The sequence below is a fragment of the Manacus candei genome, unplaced genomic scaffold, assembly GCF_025592945.1.
Source record: "Manacus candei isolate 608988 ecotype Guabito, Panama unplaced genomic scaffold, ASM2559294v1 h1tg000066l, whole genome shotgun sequence".
In the NCBI taxonomy this organism is placed as follows: Eukaryota; Metazoa; Chordata; class Aves; order Passeriformes; family Pipridae; genus Manacus; species Manacus candei.
Window position 1 is genome coordinate 139,097 of NW_026138114.1, and position 18,150 is coordinate 157,246.

General features: G+C 72.3%; 1 protein-coding gene across 1 annotated transcript in view; it reads left to right on the plus strand.

The window, feature by feature from the left end:
• The first annotated feature begins 2,926 nt into the window (after positions 1-2,926).
• The window catches only part of LOC127479302 (SCO-spondin-like), a 31,145-nt gene continuing 15,921 nt past the window's right edge, over positions 2,927-18,150 (plus strand). The window contains 30 exon segments of the mRNA XM_051806049.1: positions 2,927-3,222; positions 3,334-3,416; positions 3,822-4,195; positions 4,597-4,699; positions 4,849-5,007; positions 5,095-5,180; positions 5,746-5,786; positions 5,871-5,959; positions 6,036-6,276; positions 6,843-6,981; positions 7,068-7,194; positions 7,430-7,602; positions 7,716-7,937; positions 8,363-8,534; positions 8,768-9,014; positions 9,640-9,820; positions 9,894-9,988; positions 10,277-10,533; positions 11,091-11,225; positions 11,693-11,892; positions 12,320-12,447; positions 12,523-12,632; positions 12,994-13,143; positions 13,331-13,424; positions 14,341-14,741; positions 15,153-15,383; positions 15,881-16,063; positions 16,618-16,878; positions 17,112-17,194; positions 17,561-17,774. Of these exon segments, the coding sequence (XP_051662009.1) occupies positions 2,927-3,222; positions 3,334-3,416; positions 3,822-4,195; positions 4,597-4,699; positions 4,849-5,007; positions 5,095-5,180; positions 5,746-5,786; positions 5,871-5,959; positions 6,036-6,276; positions 6,843-6,981; positions 7,068-7,194; positions 7,430-7,602; positions 7,716-7,937; positions 8,363-8,534; positions 8,768-9,014; positions 9,640-9,820; positions 9,894-9,988; positions 10,277-10,533; positions 11,091-11,225; positions 11,693-11,892; positions 12,320-12,447; positions 12,523-12,632; positions 12,994-13,143; positions 13,331-13,424; positions 14,341-14,741; positions 15,153-15,383; positions 15,881-16,063; positions 16,618-16,878; positions 17,112-17,194; positions 17,561-17,774 (5,275 nt within the window).

Sequence of the window (18,150 nt, forward strand, 5' to 3'; positions counted from 1 at the left end):
GCCGCCGGTCCCCCCGCCCCGGGACCGCCCCCCGGGACCGCCCCCCGTGTCCTCCCCCGGTCCCCCCGCCCCGGGACCGCCCCCCGGGACCGCCCCCCGTGTCCTCCCCCCGGTCCCACCGCCCCGGGACCGCCCCCCGGACCGCCCCCCGTGTCCTCCCCCGGTCCCCCCCTCCCGGGACCGCCCCCCCGGGACCGCCCCCCGCGTCCCCCCTCCCCGGGACCGCCCCCCGGGACCGCCCCCCGTGTCCTCCCCCGGTCCCCCCTCCCGGGACCGCCCCCCGGACCGCCCCCCGTGTCCTCCCCCGGTCCCACCGCCCCGGGACCGCCCCCCGGACCGCCCCCCGTGTCCTCCCCCGGTCCCCCCTCCCGGGACCGCCCCCCGGGACCGCCCCCCGCGTCCCCCCTCCCCGGGACCGCCCCCCGGGACCGCCCCCCGTGTCCTCCCCCCGTGTCCTCCCCCCGGTCCCCCCGCCCCGGGACCGCCCCCAGGGACCGACCCCCCGTCCCCCCTCCCCGGGACCGCCCCCTGTGTCCGGACCCCTGGGTCCCGTGTGTCCACCTCCGTGTCCCCCACTGTCCCCTCCCGTGGGTCTCTAGTGCCCTCCCGTGTGTCCCGGTGTCCCCCCGTGCACCCCCGGTGCCCCCCCGCCCCGTGCCGTACCGGGTGTGCTCCCCCCGGAGGGGACTCGGACACGGCGGGGGGCAGGATGGGGGTCGTGGAGACATGACAGGGACATGGGGACACGGGGGGGCCACGGGACAGGGACATGGGGCCACGGGACAGGGACATGGGGACACGGGACAGGGACATGGGGACACGGGGGGGACACGGGACAGGGACATGGGGGTATGGGGACAAGGGACAGGGACATGGGGACACGGGGGGGACACGGGACAGGGACATGGGGATATGGGGACAAGGGACAGGGATATGAGGACACGAGGGACGTGAGGACACGGGGATAAGGGACAGGGACATGGGGACACGGGGGGTGACACGGAGGGGACAATGGCAAGGGCAAGGGCACAAGACAGACACGGAGGGAATGGGGGAGACACAGGACGGGGACCTGTGGACTTGGGGGACACTGGGGAGGACATGGGGGGACACAGGAGAAGGAGTGAAAATATGGGGGGACCCCGTGCAGGGACATGGAGGGAAACAGGGGGACACAGGGGGACACAGGGGGACAGAGGGGAACACAGGGGGACAGAGGGGGACAGAGGACAGGGCTGTGAGGGGACACAGGACAGGGAGATGGGGACACGAGGGACGTGGGGCACATGAGGGGACATCGGGGGATACGGGGCAGGGACACAAGGACACGGGGTACAGGGGGAGACACGGGAGTGCGAGAGGGGGACATGGGGGGACACAGAACAGGGAGTGGAGATATGGGGGTACACGGTGCAGGGACATGGAGGGACATAGGGGCACGTGGGGGGACATGGAGGGGACGTGAGACAGAGACATGAGGGGACACAGGAGGACGTGAGGGGAAACAGGGGGACATAGGACAGGGACATTGGAAGGCACAGGACAGGGACATGGGGACACAGGACAGGGACATTGGAAGGCACAGGACAGGGACATGGGAACAAAAGGGGCTGAGTGTGACCAGGACCCGCAGTCCCGCCACATCCGTGTCCCCCCCCGTGCCGGATCCTGGCTGTCCCATGCCATGACCTTCTCCCAGGAAACAGGGAGATGTCACCCTGATGTCACCGTGTTCCCCCCCGGCCGCCAGCTGGGCCCAATCAGTGTCTCCTCAGCTGGTGGCACTTTTGGGGACTTTCCATAAATTCCAGAGCCTCTTGGCAGTGCCGGAGCTGGGGCCGGTGAGTGACATCGGGGGGGGACACTGGGAGCGTTTCTGTGCCTGGGGGGTCCCAGCCACAGGGATGGCCCTGGAATTGTGACAGCGGAGTCACCTGGATTCCACTTTTCCAGGAAAAATGGGATCTGGCACGGCTGGAGTGACCTGTCCGGGCGTGGCCAGGGGGGCTGTGGCTGTCACCGTGCTGTGGGTGACGGTGGTGGGGGCAGCCACGGGGTGAGGAACTGGGAATGGGAGTGGGAACTGGGAATGGGTGTGGGAGGTGGGAAAGGGAACTGGGAATGGGATTGGGAACTGGGAATGGGTGTGGGAGGTGGGAAAGGGAACTGGGAATGGGAGGTGGGAACTGGGTCTGAGTGACAGGAACTGGGAATGTGTGTTGGGAGCTGGGAATGGGGGTGGGAACTGGGAATGGGGGATGGGATGGGTGCTGTGGGATGGGATGGATCCCAGGATGGGAGCTGGGAGCCAGGATGTGTGTCGGGAGTTGGGATGGGTGCTGGGAGCAGGGATGGGATCTGGATGGATCCCGGGATGGGTGCTCAGATGCAGGCTGGGAGCTGGGGTGGGTGCCAGGAGTGGGGGTAGGTGTGGTGAGTGCCAGATGGGTGCTGGGGTGGATCCGGGATGGGTGCTGGGGTGGGTGCTGGGGTGGGTGCCGGGATGGGTGCCGGGATGGGTGCTGGGGTGGGTGCTGGGATGGGTGCCGGGATGGGTGCTGGGGTGGATCCGGGATGGGTGCTGGGGTGGGTGCCGGGATGGGTGCTGGGGTGGATCCGGGATGGGTGCTGGGGTGGGTGCCAGGGTGGATCTGGGATGGGTGCTGGGGTGGGTGCTGGGGTGGGTGCCGGGATGGGTGCTGGGGTGGATCCGGGATGGGTGCTGGGATGGGTGCCGGGATGGGTGCTGGGATGGGTGCTGGGGTGGATCCGGGATGGGTGCTGGGATGGGTGCTGGGATGGGTGCTGGGGTGGGTGCTGGGGTGGATCCGGGATGGGTGCTGGGGTGGGTGCCAGGGTGGATCTGGGATGGGTGCTGGGATGGGTGCTGGGGTGGATCCAGGATGGGTGCTGGGGTGGATCCGGGATGGGTGCTGGGTCCCGGCTGGGTCCCGGCTGGATCCCGGGGGTGCCCGGCAGGCGCTGGTGCGAGCGGACGGTGCAGGTGACGGAGCAGGAGGAGGTGACGCCCCGGCGCGAGGCCGCCGTGCCCTGTCCCAGTTTGTACCAGTACAGCCTGGCCGGGTGGCGGCTGGACCGGGACCGCACGCGCCAGGGAGGCGGGGACCCCCCGGGGGACACCAAAACTGACCCCCCAGGGGACACCAAAACCGACCCACCCGGGGACACCGGCACCGACCCCCCCCTCTGCTACATCTACCGGTGAGCCCGGAGAGACGGGGCACGGGGTGACCCCGGGTGGCACTGAGGTGGCACGGGGTGACCCCGGGTGGCACTGAGGTGGCACCGGGTGACACTGGGGTCCCCCCGCAGCCCCCCAGAGACACGGCCGGTGGTCCGGAGCCACACGGAGCGCGGCTGCTGTCCCGGCTGGAGCGGCCCCCGCTGCACCGAGGGTATGGGGACGTGGGGGTGGCACCCAGGGATGTCCCCAGGGTGCCATTGCCACTGCCCCATTCCCACTGGGTGCTGGGATGGGTGCCGGGAGCTGGGATGGGCACTGGGATGGGTGACAGGAGCTGGGATGGGCACTGGGATGGGTGCCATTCCCACTGTGCCATTCCCACCAGGTGCTGGCATGGGTGCTGGGAGCAGTGGTAGGTGCCAGGATGGGAGCTCAGATGGGTAATGGAAGCAGGAACGGGATCCAGGATGGGATCTAAGATGTGTTCTGGGAGCCGGGACTGGGTGCTGGGATGGGTGCTGGGATTGGATCCAGGACAGGTGCTGGGATGGGAACTGGGATGGGTGCCATCCCACCCATGTCACCCAGTGCCACCCGATGCCACCCCATCCCGCAGGCCCGGGCTCCCTGGGCCGCTGTTTCGGCTCGTGGCAGTGCCAGGATGGCCCCGGTGGCCACAACGGCAGCGCCATGAGCCGCTCCGAGTGCTGCCGGCAGCCCTGGGGGCACAGCTGGCACCGTGGGGACACCGGGGACACCGGGGACACCGGGGACACGGGGCCCTGCCTGCCCTGCACCCGCCTGCCCCTGGGCGGGGACGGGGGGTCCCCGCGCCACCGCAGCCCCCCGGCCACGTGCCAGGCCTGGGCCGGGACGCGGTTCCGCACCTTCGACGGGCGGCACTTCGGCTTCGCCGGGACCTGCCGGTACAGCCTGGCCACGGCCACCGACGGCACCTGGGACGTCACCATCGGCCTCGGCCACCCCCAGGTATGGGGGGTGTCAGAGGGGTCACAGGGGGTCATCCTAGGGGGGTGGGATGGGGCTGGGAGAGGGAACGGGGGCTGGGAGCTGTGGTGGGTTTTGGGACAGGGCTGGGAGGTGGGATGGGTGCTGAGATGGGTCCTGTCCCTGTCCTCAGGAGCTGTGACACACCTGTGTGTCCTGTTCCCATCCCCGCTGTCCCTGGCACACCTGTGTGTGCCATCCCCATCCCCCCTGTCCCTGGCACACCTGTGTGTCCCGGTGCCATCCCACTGTCCCTGGCACACCTGTGTGTCCCGGTGCCATCCCACTGTCCCTGGCACACCTGTGTGTCCCGGTGCCATCCCACTGTCCCTGGCACACCTGTGTGTCCCACATCCCTGGTGGGTGACACGGTGCTGCCCCAGGTGCTGCACATGACCTTCGGGACAGACACGGTGGTGGCCTGGGGACGGAAGGTGTCGGTGAACGGGGTGACGGTGCTGGAGGGACACCCCTACCTGCACAGAGGTGCGTCCCCGAGGCCACCAACCCGCGGGAGGGTGGGGATGAGCCCCCGGTGACGCTGGGTGGCACCAGGACACCGTGATGGATCAGCGGTGGTGGCAAAGCTGCCGCCAGGTTCCCTGTCCCCATCCCGGCCCCATCCCGCCCCGCAGGGCTCGGTGTCACCTGGCCGGGGGACTGGGTGGCCGTGGCCAGCAGCCTGGGCGTGCGGGTGGCCTGGGACGGGCACCTGGCGGTGACAGTGACGGTGGAGCCCGAGCTGCGGGGGGGCACCGGGGGGCTCTGCGGCACCTACACCGACGACCCTGCAGGTAAGTGCCACCTGCCCGGTGCCACCCCCGCTCCACAGGGGGACTGGGGGGACACCCCCTGTGCCTCCACCCTCCCTGTCCCCCCAGACGACTTCGTGAGCCCCGATGGGGACGTCACTCCCTTTGCCGCCGCCTTTGGCAACGCCTGGAAGGTGCCGGCAGCTGGCACAGAGGTACCTGGGCAGTGCCACACACCTGGGGGGCGGGGTGACCCCCCCGTGCCCATTTGGGGGTTCCCGGCGCTGAGGGACCCCCGGCTCAGCCCCCGTGCAGGGACGTGCCGGAGGGTGGCTCCAGGTGTGGCCCAGGCGAGGTGGCACCTGCGGTGGCCACGTGCGGGCAGCTGCTGGCCCAGCCCTTCCAGCAGTGCCACGGCGAGGTCAGCGGCACCCGGGGGCGTCGGGGGGTGGGGGGAGGTCCCAAGGGGTCCAGGGGGTTACCGGGAAGGTCCTGGGAGTGCCCTGGGGGGCCCTGACGGATCCTGGGGGAATCCTGTTCTGTCCTGGGGGATACTGGAAGGTCCCAGGGGGTCTGAGGGTCCAGGGGGTTCTGGGGGGTCCAGGGGGTTCCAGGGGGGCTCCAAGGGGTCCAGAAGGGTCCCGGGGGGTCCGGGAGGGGTTCCGAGTGTCCTGGAGAATTCTGGAGGGATCTAGGGGATTCTGGGGGGTCCTGGAAGGGTGTGGGGGGCGTGGGAGTCCCAGGGGTTTACGTGGGGTCCTCCCCTCTGCCCCCCTCCAGGTGGACCCCAGCGGGTTCTACGCAGCGTGTCTGGCGCTGCTGTGCGGGGACGGGGACCCTGGACCCTCGTCCCTCCCCGACCCCCTGTCACCCCCCGACCCCCCGTCGCCCCCCGTCCCCCCGCCCCCCGCCGCCTGCGACACCTTCTCCGCGTACTCCCGGGAGTGCTCCCGCCGCCAGGTCCACGTCCCCTGGCGCCGGCCCGGCTTCTGCGGTAGGAACTGCGGGGGGGGCCCTCCCCGACCCCTCTCCGCGGTGCCACCGGTGCCACCGCGGTGTCCCCTCCCCAGAGCGCCGCTGCGGCGCCGGGCAGCGCTTCTCGGACTGCGTGTCCCTGTGCCCGGTCACCTGTGCCACCGCGGGCAGCGCCGAGGAGGGGACGTGCCAGCGCCACTGCCACGGCGGCTGCGAGTGCGGCCCGGGGCTGGCCCGGGACGGGGACGGCTGTGTCCCCCCCGCCGCCTGCCCCTGCCACCACCGGCGACAGCGCTACGGGCCCGGCCAGAGCATCCGCCAGCGCTGCAACCGCTGGTGGGTGACACCGCGAGGACAGCGGTGGCACCGGGGGGGCACCCATCGGAGGGGGACCCGGCTGATGGGCAGCGCCAGGGTGCCCTGTGGCGTGTCCCTTCCCTAGCCCGGGGTCCCCTGCCGTGTCTCTGCGGTGACCCCACTACCCCAGAGTCCCCCGCAGCATGTCCCCTGTGGCGTGTCCCCTCCCTAGCCCGGTGTCCCCTCGATGTATCCCTCTTCACTCCGCTGTGGCTCGTGTCCTCCCAGCCTGATGTCCCCTGTGGTGTCCCCTGGGATGAATCCCTCTTCAGTGTTCTCTGTAGCACGTGTCCTCCCAGTCCGATGTCCCCTGTGGTGTCCCCCACTACCCTGGGGTCCCCCGTGACAGGTCTCCCTTCATCCCAGGGTCCCTGTGACATCTCCCCCACTACCCCGGGGTCCCCTGTGGTGTGTGCCCCACCCCGGGGTCCCCTGCAGCATGTCCCCCTCCATCCCGGTGTCCCCTGCAGTGTCTCCCCTCCCCCCAGTGCCCCCCCCGTGTCCCCCCGGTGTCCCCCCGTGACCGGTGTCCCCGGTGTCCCCAGCACGTGCGAGGGCGGGCGCTGGCGCTGTGAGCAGCAGCGGTGCCCGGCCGAGTGCGCGGTGCTGGGGGGGCGTCACTTCGTCACCTTCGACCGCCGCCGCTTCTCCCTGCCGGCCCCCTGCGCCCACACCCTGGTGGAGGTGAGGGGCCGGGGGGGCGCGGGGGGGCTCTGGGGGCGGCCGCGGTGGCTCTGCCCGGGAGGTGTCACCGTGTTTCTGCCCGCCAGGACTTCGTGGGGCGGCGGCTGCTGATCACGGCCGAGCACGAGCCCTGCGACAGCCCCCGGCCCCTCGGCTGTCCCCGCACCCTCACTGTCACCACCGGCCGCACCACGGCCCGTCTGCACGGCACAGGTGACACACCTGGACAGGACCGGGACCGGGGCCGGGATCATCCTTGCACCCTGGTGGGGTGGTGGCAGCCGTCCCAACGCCTGTCTCCAATGTCCCCAACGTCCCCACGGCAGTGGGGGCCGTCCCAGTGCCTGTCCCCAACGTCCCCACGGCAGAGGGTCCCATCCCCACTGACCCCACAGTGACGGGTCCATCCCGGTGCCCACCCTCACGGTGCCACCGCTGTCCCCCTCAGGGGAGGTGACAGTGGCCGGGCGGGAGGTGACACTGCCCTTCTCCGGTGCCGGGCTGAGCATCCGCCGCGCGTCCTCGGCCTTCCTGCACCTTCAGGTGCCCGACGCCCACCTGCTCTGGGGGCTGGGGACCCCCAACACCTACATCACCCTCCAGCCCGCCATGGCCGGCACGGTGAGTGGGACCCCGGGGATGCTCCCGGTGGGACGGGGATCCGGTGGGATCCCGCGGGATGGGGGCGTGGTGGGACGAGGGTCTGGTGGGCTCACCGTGACACACCTGTGCAGGTGCGGGGGCTCTGCGGGACCTTCACCGGGGACCAGCGGGACGAGTTCACGACGCCGGAGGGGGATGTGGAGCCGGGAGTCGCCGCCTTCGCCAACGCCTTCCGTGCGGCCGGAGCCTGCCCGGCGCTGGGCCCCGGCATTCCCGACCCCTGCCACGGCTTTCCCGGGAGCCGGGAGCGCGCCGAGGCCGCCTGCGCCGTGCTCATGGGGCCGGCGTTCCAGGTGAGGGGCCGGCACGGCGGGGAGAGGGGACGGGTGACAGGGATGTGACAATGTCCCCCCGGCACAGCAGGGACGGGTGACAGGGGTGTGACAGTGTCCCCCCGGCACGGCGGGGAGAGGGGACGGGTGACAGGGGTGTGACGGTGTCCCCCCGGCACAGCGGGGACCGGGGACGGGTGACAAGGGTGTGACAATGTCCCCCCGGCACGGTGGGGACGGGTGACAGGGATGTGACAATGTCCCCCCGGCCCAGCGGGGACGGGTGACAGGGGTGTGACAATGTCCCCCCGGCCCAGCGGGGACGGGTGACAGGGGTGTGACAGTGTCCCCCCGGCCCAGCGGGGACGGGTGACAGGGGTGTGACAGTGTCCCCCCGGCCCAGCGGGGACGGGTGACAGGGATGTGACAGTGTCCCCCCGGCCCAGCCGTGTCACCGCGCGGTGGATCCGGAGCCGTTCCTGGAGCTGTGCCGGTGGGATGTGTGTTCCTGCCGGGAGCAGGAGCCGCAGCGGTGCCTGTGCCCGGCACTGGGAGCCTACGGCCGGGAATGCGCCCGGGAGGGGACGGAGCTGCAGTGGAGGAACCGGAGCCTCTGCGGTGGGATAGGATGGGATTGGATGGGAATGGGAATGGGAATGGGATGGGACGGGATGGGGCGGGATGGGACGGGATGAGATGGGATGGGAAGGGATGGGATGAGATGGGGTCAGAGGAGATGGGGTGAGAGGGGATGGGGATGGAGATAGGAGTGGGATGGGGATAGAATGGGATGGGAGGGGATGGGATGATGTGACACGTCTGCCCCTCCGGTAACCCCTCTGTCCCCCCAGACGAGCCGTGCCCCGGGGGGCAGCAGTTCCAGGACTGTGGGGGTCCCTGCGGCCGTTCCTGCTCGGAGCCCCCCGGAGCCGGGGACTGTCCCCCACCGGACACCCTCTGTGTCCCCGGCTGCCGCTGCCCCCCGGGGCTGCTGCTGGCCCAGGGGGGCCAGTGTGTGCCCCCCGCCGCCTGCCCGTGCCCCCGCGGCGCCCGCCTGTACCCCCCCGGCGCCCGCCTGCACCGCGGCTGCCAGGCCTGGTGGGTCCCGGGGCAATTGGGGGCCCGGGGAGGTTTGGGGGGCCGGGGCGTCACCCGCAGGACAGAGTCACCCAGGCAGGACATGGCGGTGCCAGTGACACCTGATGAAACCCCCTCCGGCCCGGTGTGACCCCCCGCGGGACGGGGGGGCTTTTGTCCCGTGTCCCACCGCGGGGACAGCGATGGGGACCCGGCACCCCGGAGGGGGGGGGGGGGCCGCCGGGGGGAGCTCGGCGGGATGTGGGTCCTGTGGGAGGAGGATGGGGGTACAGGGACCCCGATGCGGGGGACTCAGTGGGGTTTGGGATGCTGGGGGTGGGGGAACTGGAGCGTGGGGGGCTTGGTGGGATTTGAGGTGCAGGGACCAGGGCGTGGTGACGGGTTGGGGGTGCTGGAGGGTGGAGATGGGGACATGGGAACCCCGGTGTGGGGGTCTCAGTGGGATGTGGGTGCTGGGTGCTGAAGCTGGGTGGGGAGGGTTACCGGTGTGGGGGACCCGGTGGATTGGGAGTGCTGTAGATGGGGGCGCAGGCGGGCTCGGTAGGATTTGGAGGGTGGGGATGGGGGTGCAGGGACCGTGTCTCGGGGTCTCAGCGGGACAGGGGTCCCTCCCCGCCCCCCGCAGTGTGTGCGCAGGGGGGTCGTGGCGCTGCGCCCCCGCCCCGTGTCCCCCCGCCCCGCGCTGCCCCCCGGGGCTGCTCCACGCGCCGGGGTCGTGCCTGCGCCGCTGCGACCCCGCCGAGCCCGGCGGCACCTGCGGGGGCCCCGCCGACGGCTGCGTCTGCCCCCCCGGGACCCTCTTCCTGGTGCGTGACTCCCCGGGGGGGAGGGCGGGGATGGGGGACCCCCCCAGCCCCACTCACCCCGGTCTGGCCGCAGGACGGGCGCTGCGTGTCACCGGACGAGTGTCCCTGTCACCACGGCGGGCGGCTGTACCCCCCCAACGCCACCATCGCCCGCGACTGCAACACCTGGTGGGACCCCCGGACACCCTCAGACCACCCCGCACCCCTGCCACCCCCTGGTGACACCCCCAGACCCCCGCCAACCCTCAGGGACACCCCCGGACCTCCTCCAGCCCCCGCGGGGACACCCCCAAACCTCTACCGGCCTCCCCCGACCCCCGCCACCCCCACGGGGACACCCCCAGACCCTTACTAACCCCTCAGCGACACCCCCAGCCCCCCGCAGGCCCCTGGTGACCCCCCAGCCCCCCGGCACGCCCCCGGTGCCCCCGCGGTGGCACCGAGCCCGTCCCGCAGCGTGTGCCGGCGGCAGCGGTGGCACTGCGGGCGCGAGGAGTGCGCGGGGACGTGCGTGGCCACCGGGGACCCCCACTATGTCACCTTCGACGGCCGCGCCTTCACCTTCGCGGGGGACTGCGAGTACCTGCTGGCCCGCGAGGCCACCGGGCTGTTCGCTGTCACCGCCGAGAACGTCCCCTGCGGGGCCACCGGCGTCACCTGCACCAAGTCCGTGGTGGTGGCCATGGGCAACACCGTGGTGCACATGCTGAGGGGTGAGGGACGCGGGGACAGGGGGGACAGGGGGGACAGGGGGGACACCGTGCACATGCTGAGGGGTGAGGGGACACGGGGGGACATGGGGGACAGGGGAGGACATGGGGGACATGGGGGGATACCGTGCACATGCTGAGGGGTGAGGGGACACGGGGGGACAGGGGGGACAGGGGGGGACATGGGGGACACCGTGGTGCGCATGCTGAGGGGTGAGGGACACGGGGACGGGGGGGACATGGGGGGACACCGTGCACATGCTGCGGCTGAGGGGGGACAGGAGGGCACACGGGGAGGACACGGGGACATGTGTGGGTCACCCCCGGTGACATCCTGGCTCGACCGTGGTAGGGCGGGGGCTGCGGGGGGTGGGGATGTGGAGGGGCACGGGGGACAAGAGGGGGGCCATGGGGGGCCGTGGGGGACACGGGGACGTGGCAGGGTGACCCACAGTGGCGTCCCAACCCTGTCACGGCAGGGTGGGACACGTGGGGGGGACATGAGGGGACATAAGGGGGGCACGGTGGAATGTGGGTGACCCTCTGTGCCGGCCCGGCAGGGCGGGAGGTGACAGTGAACGGGGTGGCCGTGCGACCCCCCAAGGTGTTCGGGGGGTCGGGGCTGGCGCTGCAGCGCGCGGGGCTCTTCCTGCTGCTCCTCACGCGCCTGGGCGTGGCCGTGCTGTGGGACGGAGGTGAGACCCCCGGGGGGGCCATGGGGGGGTCTGGGGGGCCAGGGGGGTGTCTGGGGGGCCAGGGGGGTGGCCGTGCTGTGGGACGGAGGTGAGACCCCCGGGGGGGCCATGGGGGGGGCTGGGGGACCATGGGGGTGTCTGGGGGGCCAGGGGCGTGGCCGTGCTGTGGGACGGAGGTGAGACCCCCGGGGGGGCCATGGGGGGGGCTGGGGGGCCATGGGACTGGGGGGTTGCTGGGAGAGAGGTGGGACCCCCCTCCAGGGCACAGGGGTGGCACCGGAGTGGGGGGGCTCTGGAACAGAGGTGAGACCAGAGTAGGGTGCAGGGGGGTCCCCGGTACGGGGGGGGCATGGGGGGGCCCCTGATGCTGGTGGTGCCATGGAGGGGTCACCATGGTGGGTCCCCTGTGCCATGGGGAGGGTCCCTGGTGCCATGGGTGACAGGGGGACCCCCCCGGTGCCCCCCAGGGACCCGCGTGTACGTGCGCGCGTCCCCGCGGCTCCGCGGGCGCCTGGCCGGGCTCTGCGGGAACTTCGACGGCGACGCCGAGAACGATTTCGGGAGCCGGGAGGGGGCTCTCGAGGCGACCCCCGAGGTCTTCGGGGACTCCTGGCGCCTCAGCCCCCTCTGCCCCGAGGCCGACGGGCACCGCCAGCACCCCTGCGACGTACGGGGGACACGGGGGACCGGCGGGACGGGGGGACGGGGGGACATGGGGGGCTGACAGGGGGACACGGGGGGCACGGGGGGACATGGGGGGCTGACAGGGGGACACGGGGGGCACGGGGGGACATGGGGGGCTGACAGGGGGACATGGGGGGGGACGGGGAGACATGGGGGGTTGGCACAGGGGATGGACAGGGGGACACAGGAGGTGGATGGGACGACACAGGGTGACACGGGGGGGGGATGGGGGGACACACAGGGGCTGACGGGGTGTGTCCCCCCCAGGACAGCCCCCAGCACTCGGCCTGGACCATGTGGGGGACACCGTGACTGGATGAGAGGGACACAGGGGGACACGGGGGGAGGATGGGGGGACATCAAGGGGGGGGCGGGGACACGGGGGGTCTGAAGGGGTGTGTCCCCCTCAGGACAGCCCGCAGCGCGCAGCCTGGGCGCGGGGGCGCTGCGGGGTCCTGCGGCACCAGCTCTTTGCCCCCTGCCACGACCTGGTGCCCCCCCAGCGCTTCTACGAGTGGTGCCTGTTCGACACCTGCGGGTGAGTTTGGGGGGGTCGGGGGGTCCCCAGGCCCCAGGGGCGCGTCCCGGGCCCCGTCCCACGGCGTGTCCCCAGGTGTGACAGCGGGGGGGACTGCGAGTGTCTGTGCACGGCCCTGGCCGCCTACGCCGAGGAGTGCGGCCGTCGGGGGAGACCCCTGCGCTGGCGGAGCCAGGGGCTGTGCCGTGAGTGCCCACGCCGGGGGGCACCGGGGCGGGCCGGGGGGCCGAGGGGTCCCAGCCCCACCCTGAGCTGTGCCGTGAGCCCGGGGAGGGGGGGCCAGGGGGGTCCCGAAGGTCCGGGGGTGCTGGGGGGTCCCGGGGGACACAGAGGGACCCAGGCTGAGGCCCCCATGGGGTGTGCCAGGGATGGGGGCCGGGCAATGGGGCTGGGGGCGCAGGAGCCCCCCATGGGTGGGAGGGGAATCCGGGCTGTGGGTTCCGGGGGTCCTGAATGTGGGTCGGGGGGATCCCAGGCTGTGGGTCATGGGTGGTCCTGGATGTGTGTTGGGGGGTCACAGCCCCCCTAAACGCCCCCTCTCTGCAGCGCTGCAGTGCGAGGGGGGGCAGGAGTACAACCCCTGCGGCCCCCCCTGCCCCCCCACCTGCCGCGACCTCGGCCGGGACCCCCCCGAGCTCTGCGGGGCCCTGGGGTGTCTCGAGGGGTGCTTCTGCCCCCCCGGGAGGGTCCTGCACGGTGAGAAGGGGGCAGGGGGCTGGGGGGGCCTGGGGGGCGCTGGGAGGGGGCTGAGGGAGGGGCCGGAGGAAGGGGGGGCTGGGGCGGGGAGGAGGGGGCGGGGGAGGGGCTGGATGAGGCCCGGGGGGGGCGGGGGAGGGCTGGGGGAGGTCCTGGTGCCAGCCCGTGTCCCCCTCACCCCCGGCAGACGGGAGGTGTGTGGACCCCCCATCCTGTCCCTGCTTCTGGGACGGGTTTGCCTTCCCGGCTGGAGCCACCGTGAGCCAGGGCTGCAGCAACTGGTGAGCCACGGGGGCTACTGGGACACCGGGATACCGGGATACCGAGACACCGGGATACTGGGATACCGGGATACCGGGATACTGGGATACTGGGGCACTGGGGCACCGGGATACCGGGGCACTGGGGCACTGGGATGCTGGGACACCGGGATACTGGGATACTGGGACACCGGGATACCGGGATACCGGGATACTGGGGCACTGGGACACCGGGATACCGGGATACTGGGACACCGGGATACCGGGATACTGGGGCACTGGGACACCGGGACACCGGGATACTGGGATACTGGGATACTGGGACACCGGGATACCGGGATACCGGGATACTGGGATACTGGGGCACTGGGACACCGGGATACTGGGATACTGGGGCACTGGGACACTGGGACACCGGGATACTGGGGCACTGGGACACTGGGACACCGGGATACCGGGATACCGGGATACTGGGGCACTGGGATACTGGGGCACTGGGATGCTGGGGCACTGGGATACTGGGGCACTGGGACACCGGGATACCGGGATACTGGGATACTGGGACACTGGGATACCGGGATACCGGGATATTGGGATACTGGGGAACTGGGATACCGGGATACCGGGATACCGGGATACTGGGGCACTGGGATGCTGGGGCACAGGGACACGGGGACACTGGGATCTTGGGACACTGGGACACCAAGACACTGGGACAAAGAGATGCTGGGATATGGGGAGACTGGGACACTAGGACACTGGGACATGGAGACACTGGGATATGGGGATACTGGGCCCCCCAGGCACTGGGACACCATGATAGCTGGGCACTGGGACACCGGGACACTGTGACACTGGGATAGTGGGATACCGGAACACCGGGACACCGGGACACTGGGCCCCCCCGCCCCCCGTGTGTCTGACCTGTCCCCCCCAGCACGTGTCTCGAGGGGCACTGGCAGTGCCCCCCGACCCCGTCCCCGTGTCCCGCCGCCCCCGGCTGTGCCCCGTGGGAGTTCCGCTGCCGGGAGGGGGGTCTCTGCGTGCCGGGGGCCTGGCTCTGTGACAACGAGGACGACTGCGGTGACGGCTCGGACGAGCTGTGCGACCCCCCCTGCGCCCCCCACCAGCCCCGCTGCCCCGGCGGGCGCTGCCTGCCCTGGGGGGCCCGCTGTGACGGTGTCACCCACTGCCCCGACGGCTGGGACGAGGCGGGGTGTCCCCCCCAGCCCTGCGCCCCCCCCGAGTTCGCCTGTGCCGGGGGGCGCTGCCTCCCCCCCGCCCGCGTCTGCGACGGGCGGCTCGACTGTCCCCCCGGGGACCACTCGGACGAGGAGGGTGAGTGACCCCGGGGGGCCGGGATGGGGGAGCTCGGGGTCCCGGGGAACCAGAGACGCGTCTGAGCCCCCCAGTCCTGGGGTCCGTGTCCCACGGCAGCATCCAGGGGTCCCGGCAACTGGGAGGGAGTTGGGGGTCCCAGAGAACCAGAGAAGTGCCTGTGCCCCACAGAGGGGGGTCCGAGCCCCACAACCCTCGGAGTCTGTGCCCCATAGCGAGGGTCCCTGAGCTCCACAACCAAGGGGTCCATGGACCACGCTGGGGGGGGGTCTGTGCCCCATGATGCGGGGATCTGAGCCCCCCAGTCGTGGGGGTCTGTTCCCACTGCGGGGGTGTCTGTGCCCCACTGTGGGGTGTCCGTAGCCCACGGTGGGAGTGTCCGTGCCCCACACGGGGGTCCCCTCCCCGCAGGCTGTGCCCCCCGGTGCGGGCCGGGGCAGTTCAGGTGCGCGGGGGGCCGCTGTGTCCCCCACCCCCACCGCTGCGACGGCCGCGACGACTGCGGGGACGGGAGCGACGAGCGCGGCTGCTCCTGCCCCGAGGGGCACCTGCCGTGCCCCGGGGGGGGCTGCCACCCCCCCGCCGCGCTCTGCGACGGCCGCCGCCACTGCCCCGACGGCGCCGACGAGGCCAATTGTCCCGGTGAGGGGCACGGGGGGTCCCCCACCCTGGGAGCCGCGTCTGGGACCCCCGACCGGGAACCCCGACCCTGCGACCCCCTGGAATCCCTCACCCCGGGAACCCCATCTGGGACCCTCAGTCCTGGAAATCCCGACCTGGGACCCCCGACCTGGGCATCAACTCTGGACCCCTCCACCCTGGGACCACCCTGGGTCTCCACCTGAGGACCACACTCACCCTAGGACCCCCCCACCTCGGCACCCCCCACCTCGTAACTCCCCCACCCAGGACTCCCCCCCGGCACCATCCCTTACCCGGACTCCCATTTGGGGACCCTCCACCCTGCAGTTCCCGCCCATGGACCCTTCCTTTGGGGGCCCCTCCATCCCGGGACCCCTCGGACCCTTCTTTGAGAACCCCCGTTTTGGGGATTCCTCTCGGCACCCCCCGCCCGGGGACCCCCTCTTTGGAGACCTCTCCCCAGGGCGGCGGTGTCACCGCTGTCCCCGTGTCCCCAGCGCGGGCCACCTGCGCCCCCGGCACCGTGCCCTGCCCCGACGGCTCGTGCGTGGCCGAGGTCGCCGTGTGCGACGGCGCTCGCGACTGTCGCGACGGCTGGGACGAGAGTCCGGCGGGCTGTGCGGTGGCCCTGCCCCCCGCGCCGCTGGCTCCTGGCACCGCTGGCACCGCTGGCACCGCTGGCACCGCCGGCACCGCCACTGGCACCGCTGGCACTGTCATCGCGGCTACCAGCGCCACCGACACCGCTACTGTCACCGCCGCTGTCGCCGACATTGGCACCGTCACCGACACTGTCACCAGCGCTGCCAACGCCTCGGCAGGTGAGGGGGGCTCGGTGACTCCCGGGCGTGGCCGGGACCTTGGGGTGAGAGGACAGGTGGGCTCCGAGGGATGGGTGGGCTCCTGGGTGGGCTCTGGGGGTGGGTGGGCTGGCTGGGGTGGGTGGGTTCTGTGGGCGGGACGGCTCCGTGGGTTGGTGGGTCCCGGTGGGACGGGAGGGCTCGGGGACGGGAGGGCTCTGTGGTGGGTGGGCTCTGTGGTGGGTGGGCTCTGTGGGACAGGTGGGCTCCCCAGGGTCGGGCACGCCCTGGGGCCGGTGGTCCCCGCAGGTCGGTGGTCCCGCGGCTCCGGGGGGTTCTCTGTGCCCCCCCGTGGCTGTAGGGGAGTGGGTGGTCCCCGTGGGTGGGTGGTCCCGGCGGCTGTGCTCCCCCCGACCCCGCGTCCCCCTCCCCAGCGCCCTGTGCCCCCCGGTCCCTGCGCTGTGACAGCGGCGGGTGCGTCCCGCGGGGGTGGCTCTGCGACGGCGACAGCGACTGTCCCGACGGCAGCGACGAGGGGGGCTGCGACCCCCCCTGCGCCCCCGGCCACCTGCCCTGCGACCCCCCCTGCGCCCCCGGACACGGCCCCTGCGCCCCCGCCTGCGTCCCCCCCCGCCACCTCTGCGACGGCGTCCCCCACTGTCGCGACAGCGCCGATGAGAGCCCTCAGCTGTGCGGTGAGACCCCCGGGACCCCCGGTCACTTCTGGGGACACCTGGGGGGAGGGAGGTCTGGGGGTCCCCCCGGATGCGCTCCTGGGGACCCCGGGGACCCTGCGGGGCGGGGGTGGGGCGGGGGCTCAGCAGTGGAGGGACCCACAGGAGGGGGCTTGGCCGGGGATCCCCTCCCCACCAGAGCCCCCCCGTCCCCCGGGGACCCCTCAGAGTCCCCCCTGTCCGACCCCCGCCAGAGCCCCGCGGTCCCGGGAGCAGCCCGGGGGGTCCTTGCGCCGAGTTCGACTGCGGGGGGGACGAATGTGTCACCTTCCAGCAGGTAATGGGGGCCACGGGGGGACCCCCCGCGGGGTCCCGGGGTCACTCCGACCCCCTTCTGGTGCCACCCCGCTGTCCCCAACCCCTCCTGATGCCACCTCTCTGTCCTCTCAGCCCTTCCCGTGGTGTCTCCCGACCCCCCGCCAGTGCCACCGTCGTAACCTCTGTCCCCTCCCGATGTCCCCTCGACCCTCCCACCCGTGTCCCCGACGCCCCGAACCCCCTCCTGGTGTCGCCCCGCTGTCACTCCAGTGTCCCGGTGTCCCCTCGACTTCTTTTCAATGCCGCCTTGGTGTCCCCCGCCTCCCTTGCGGTGTCACCCCCCTGTCCCCGACCTCCCCGAAGTCCCCCCTCGCTGTCCCCTCAGGTGTGTGACGGGGTGCGGGACTGTAGCTCGGGGACGGACGAGCGGGGGTGCGGCCTGTGGGGTCCCTGGGGCCCCTGGGGGTCCTGCAGCCGCCCCTGCGGGCCCGGGGGGCAGCGCCGGGCGCGGGGGTGTCACCAGGGTCACCCCGGGCTGCTGCGGGTGTGCCGGGGGCCGCGCGAGCAGGAGAGACCCTGCTTCCACCGGGCCTGCCCAGGTGAGCCGGGGGGACCCGCGGGTTGGGGGGCTCGGGACACCCGGGGAGGTCTGGGAGGGTCTGGGGGGGACAGGGGTTTTGGGGTCCTGGGAGGTTTTGGGGTCCCGGGGGTGCGGGGGGGCAGCGCGGGCGGGAGCGACTCTGCTTCCACTGAGCCTGCCCGGGTGAGCGGGGGGGACTGGGGGGACCCCGGGGTTTGGGGGTCTCATGGGGTGCCTGAGGGATTTGAGGGTCCCTGTGGCTCAGGCTGCACAGGGAGTTCGGGGGATCTGAGGGGGTCCCATGGACCGGGGGGTTGGAAGGGTCCCATGGGATGCCGAGAGATTTGGGGGTCCCCAAGGCTCGGGCTGCACAAGAGGTTTGGGGGTCCCACAGC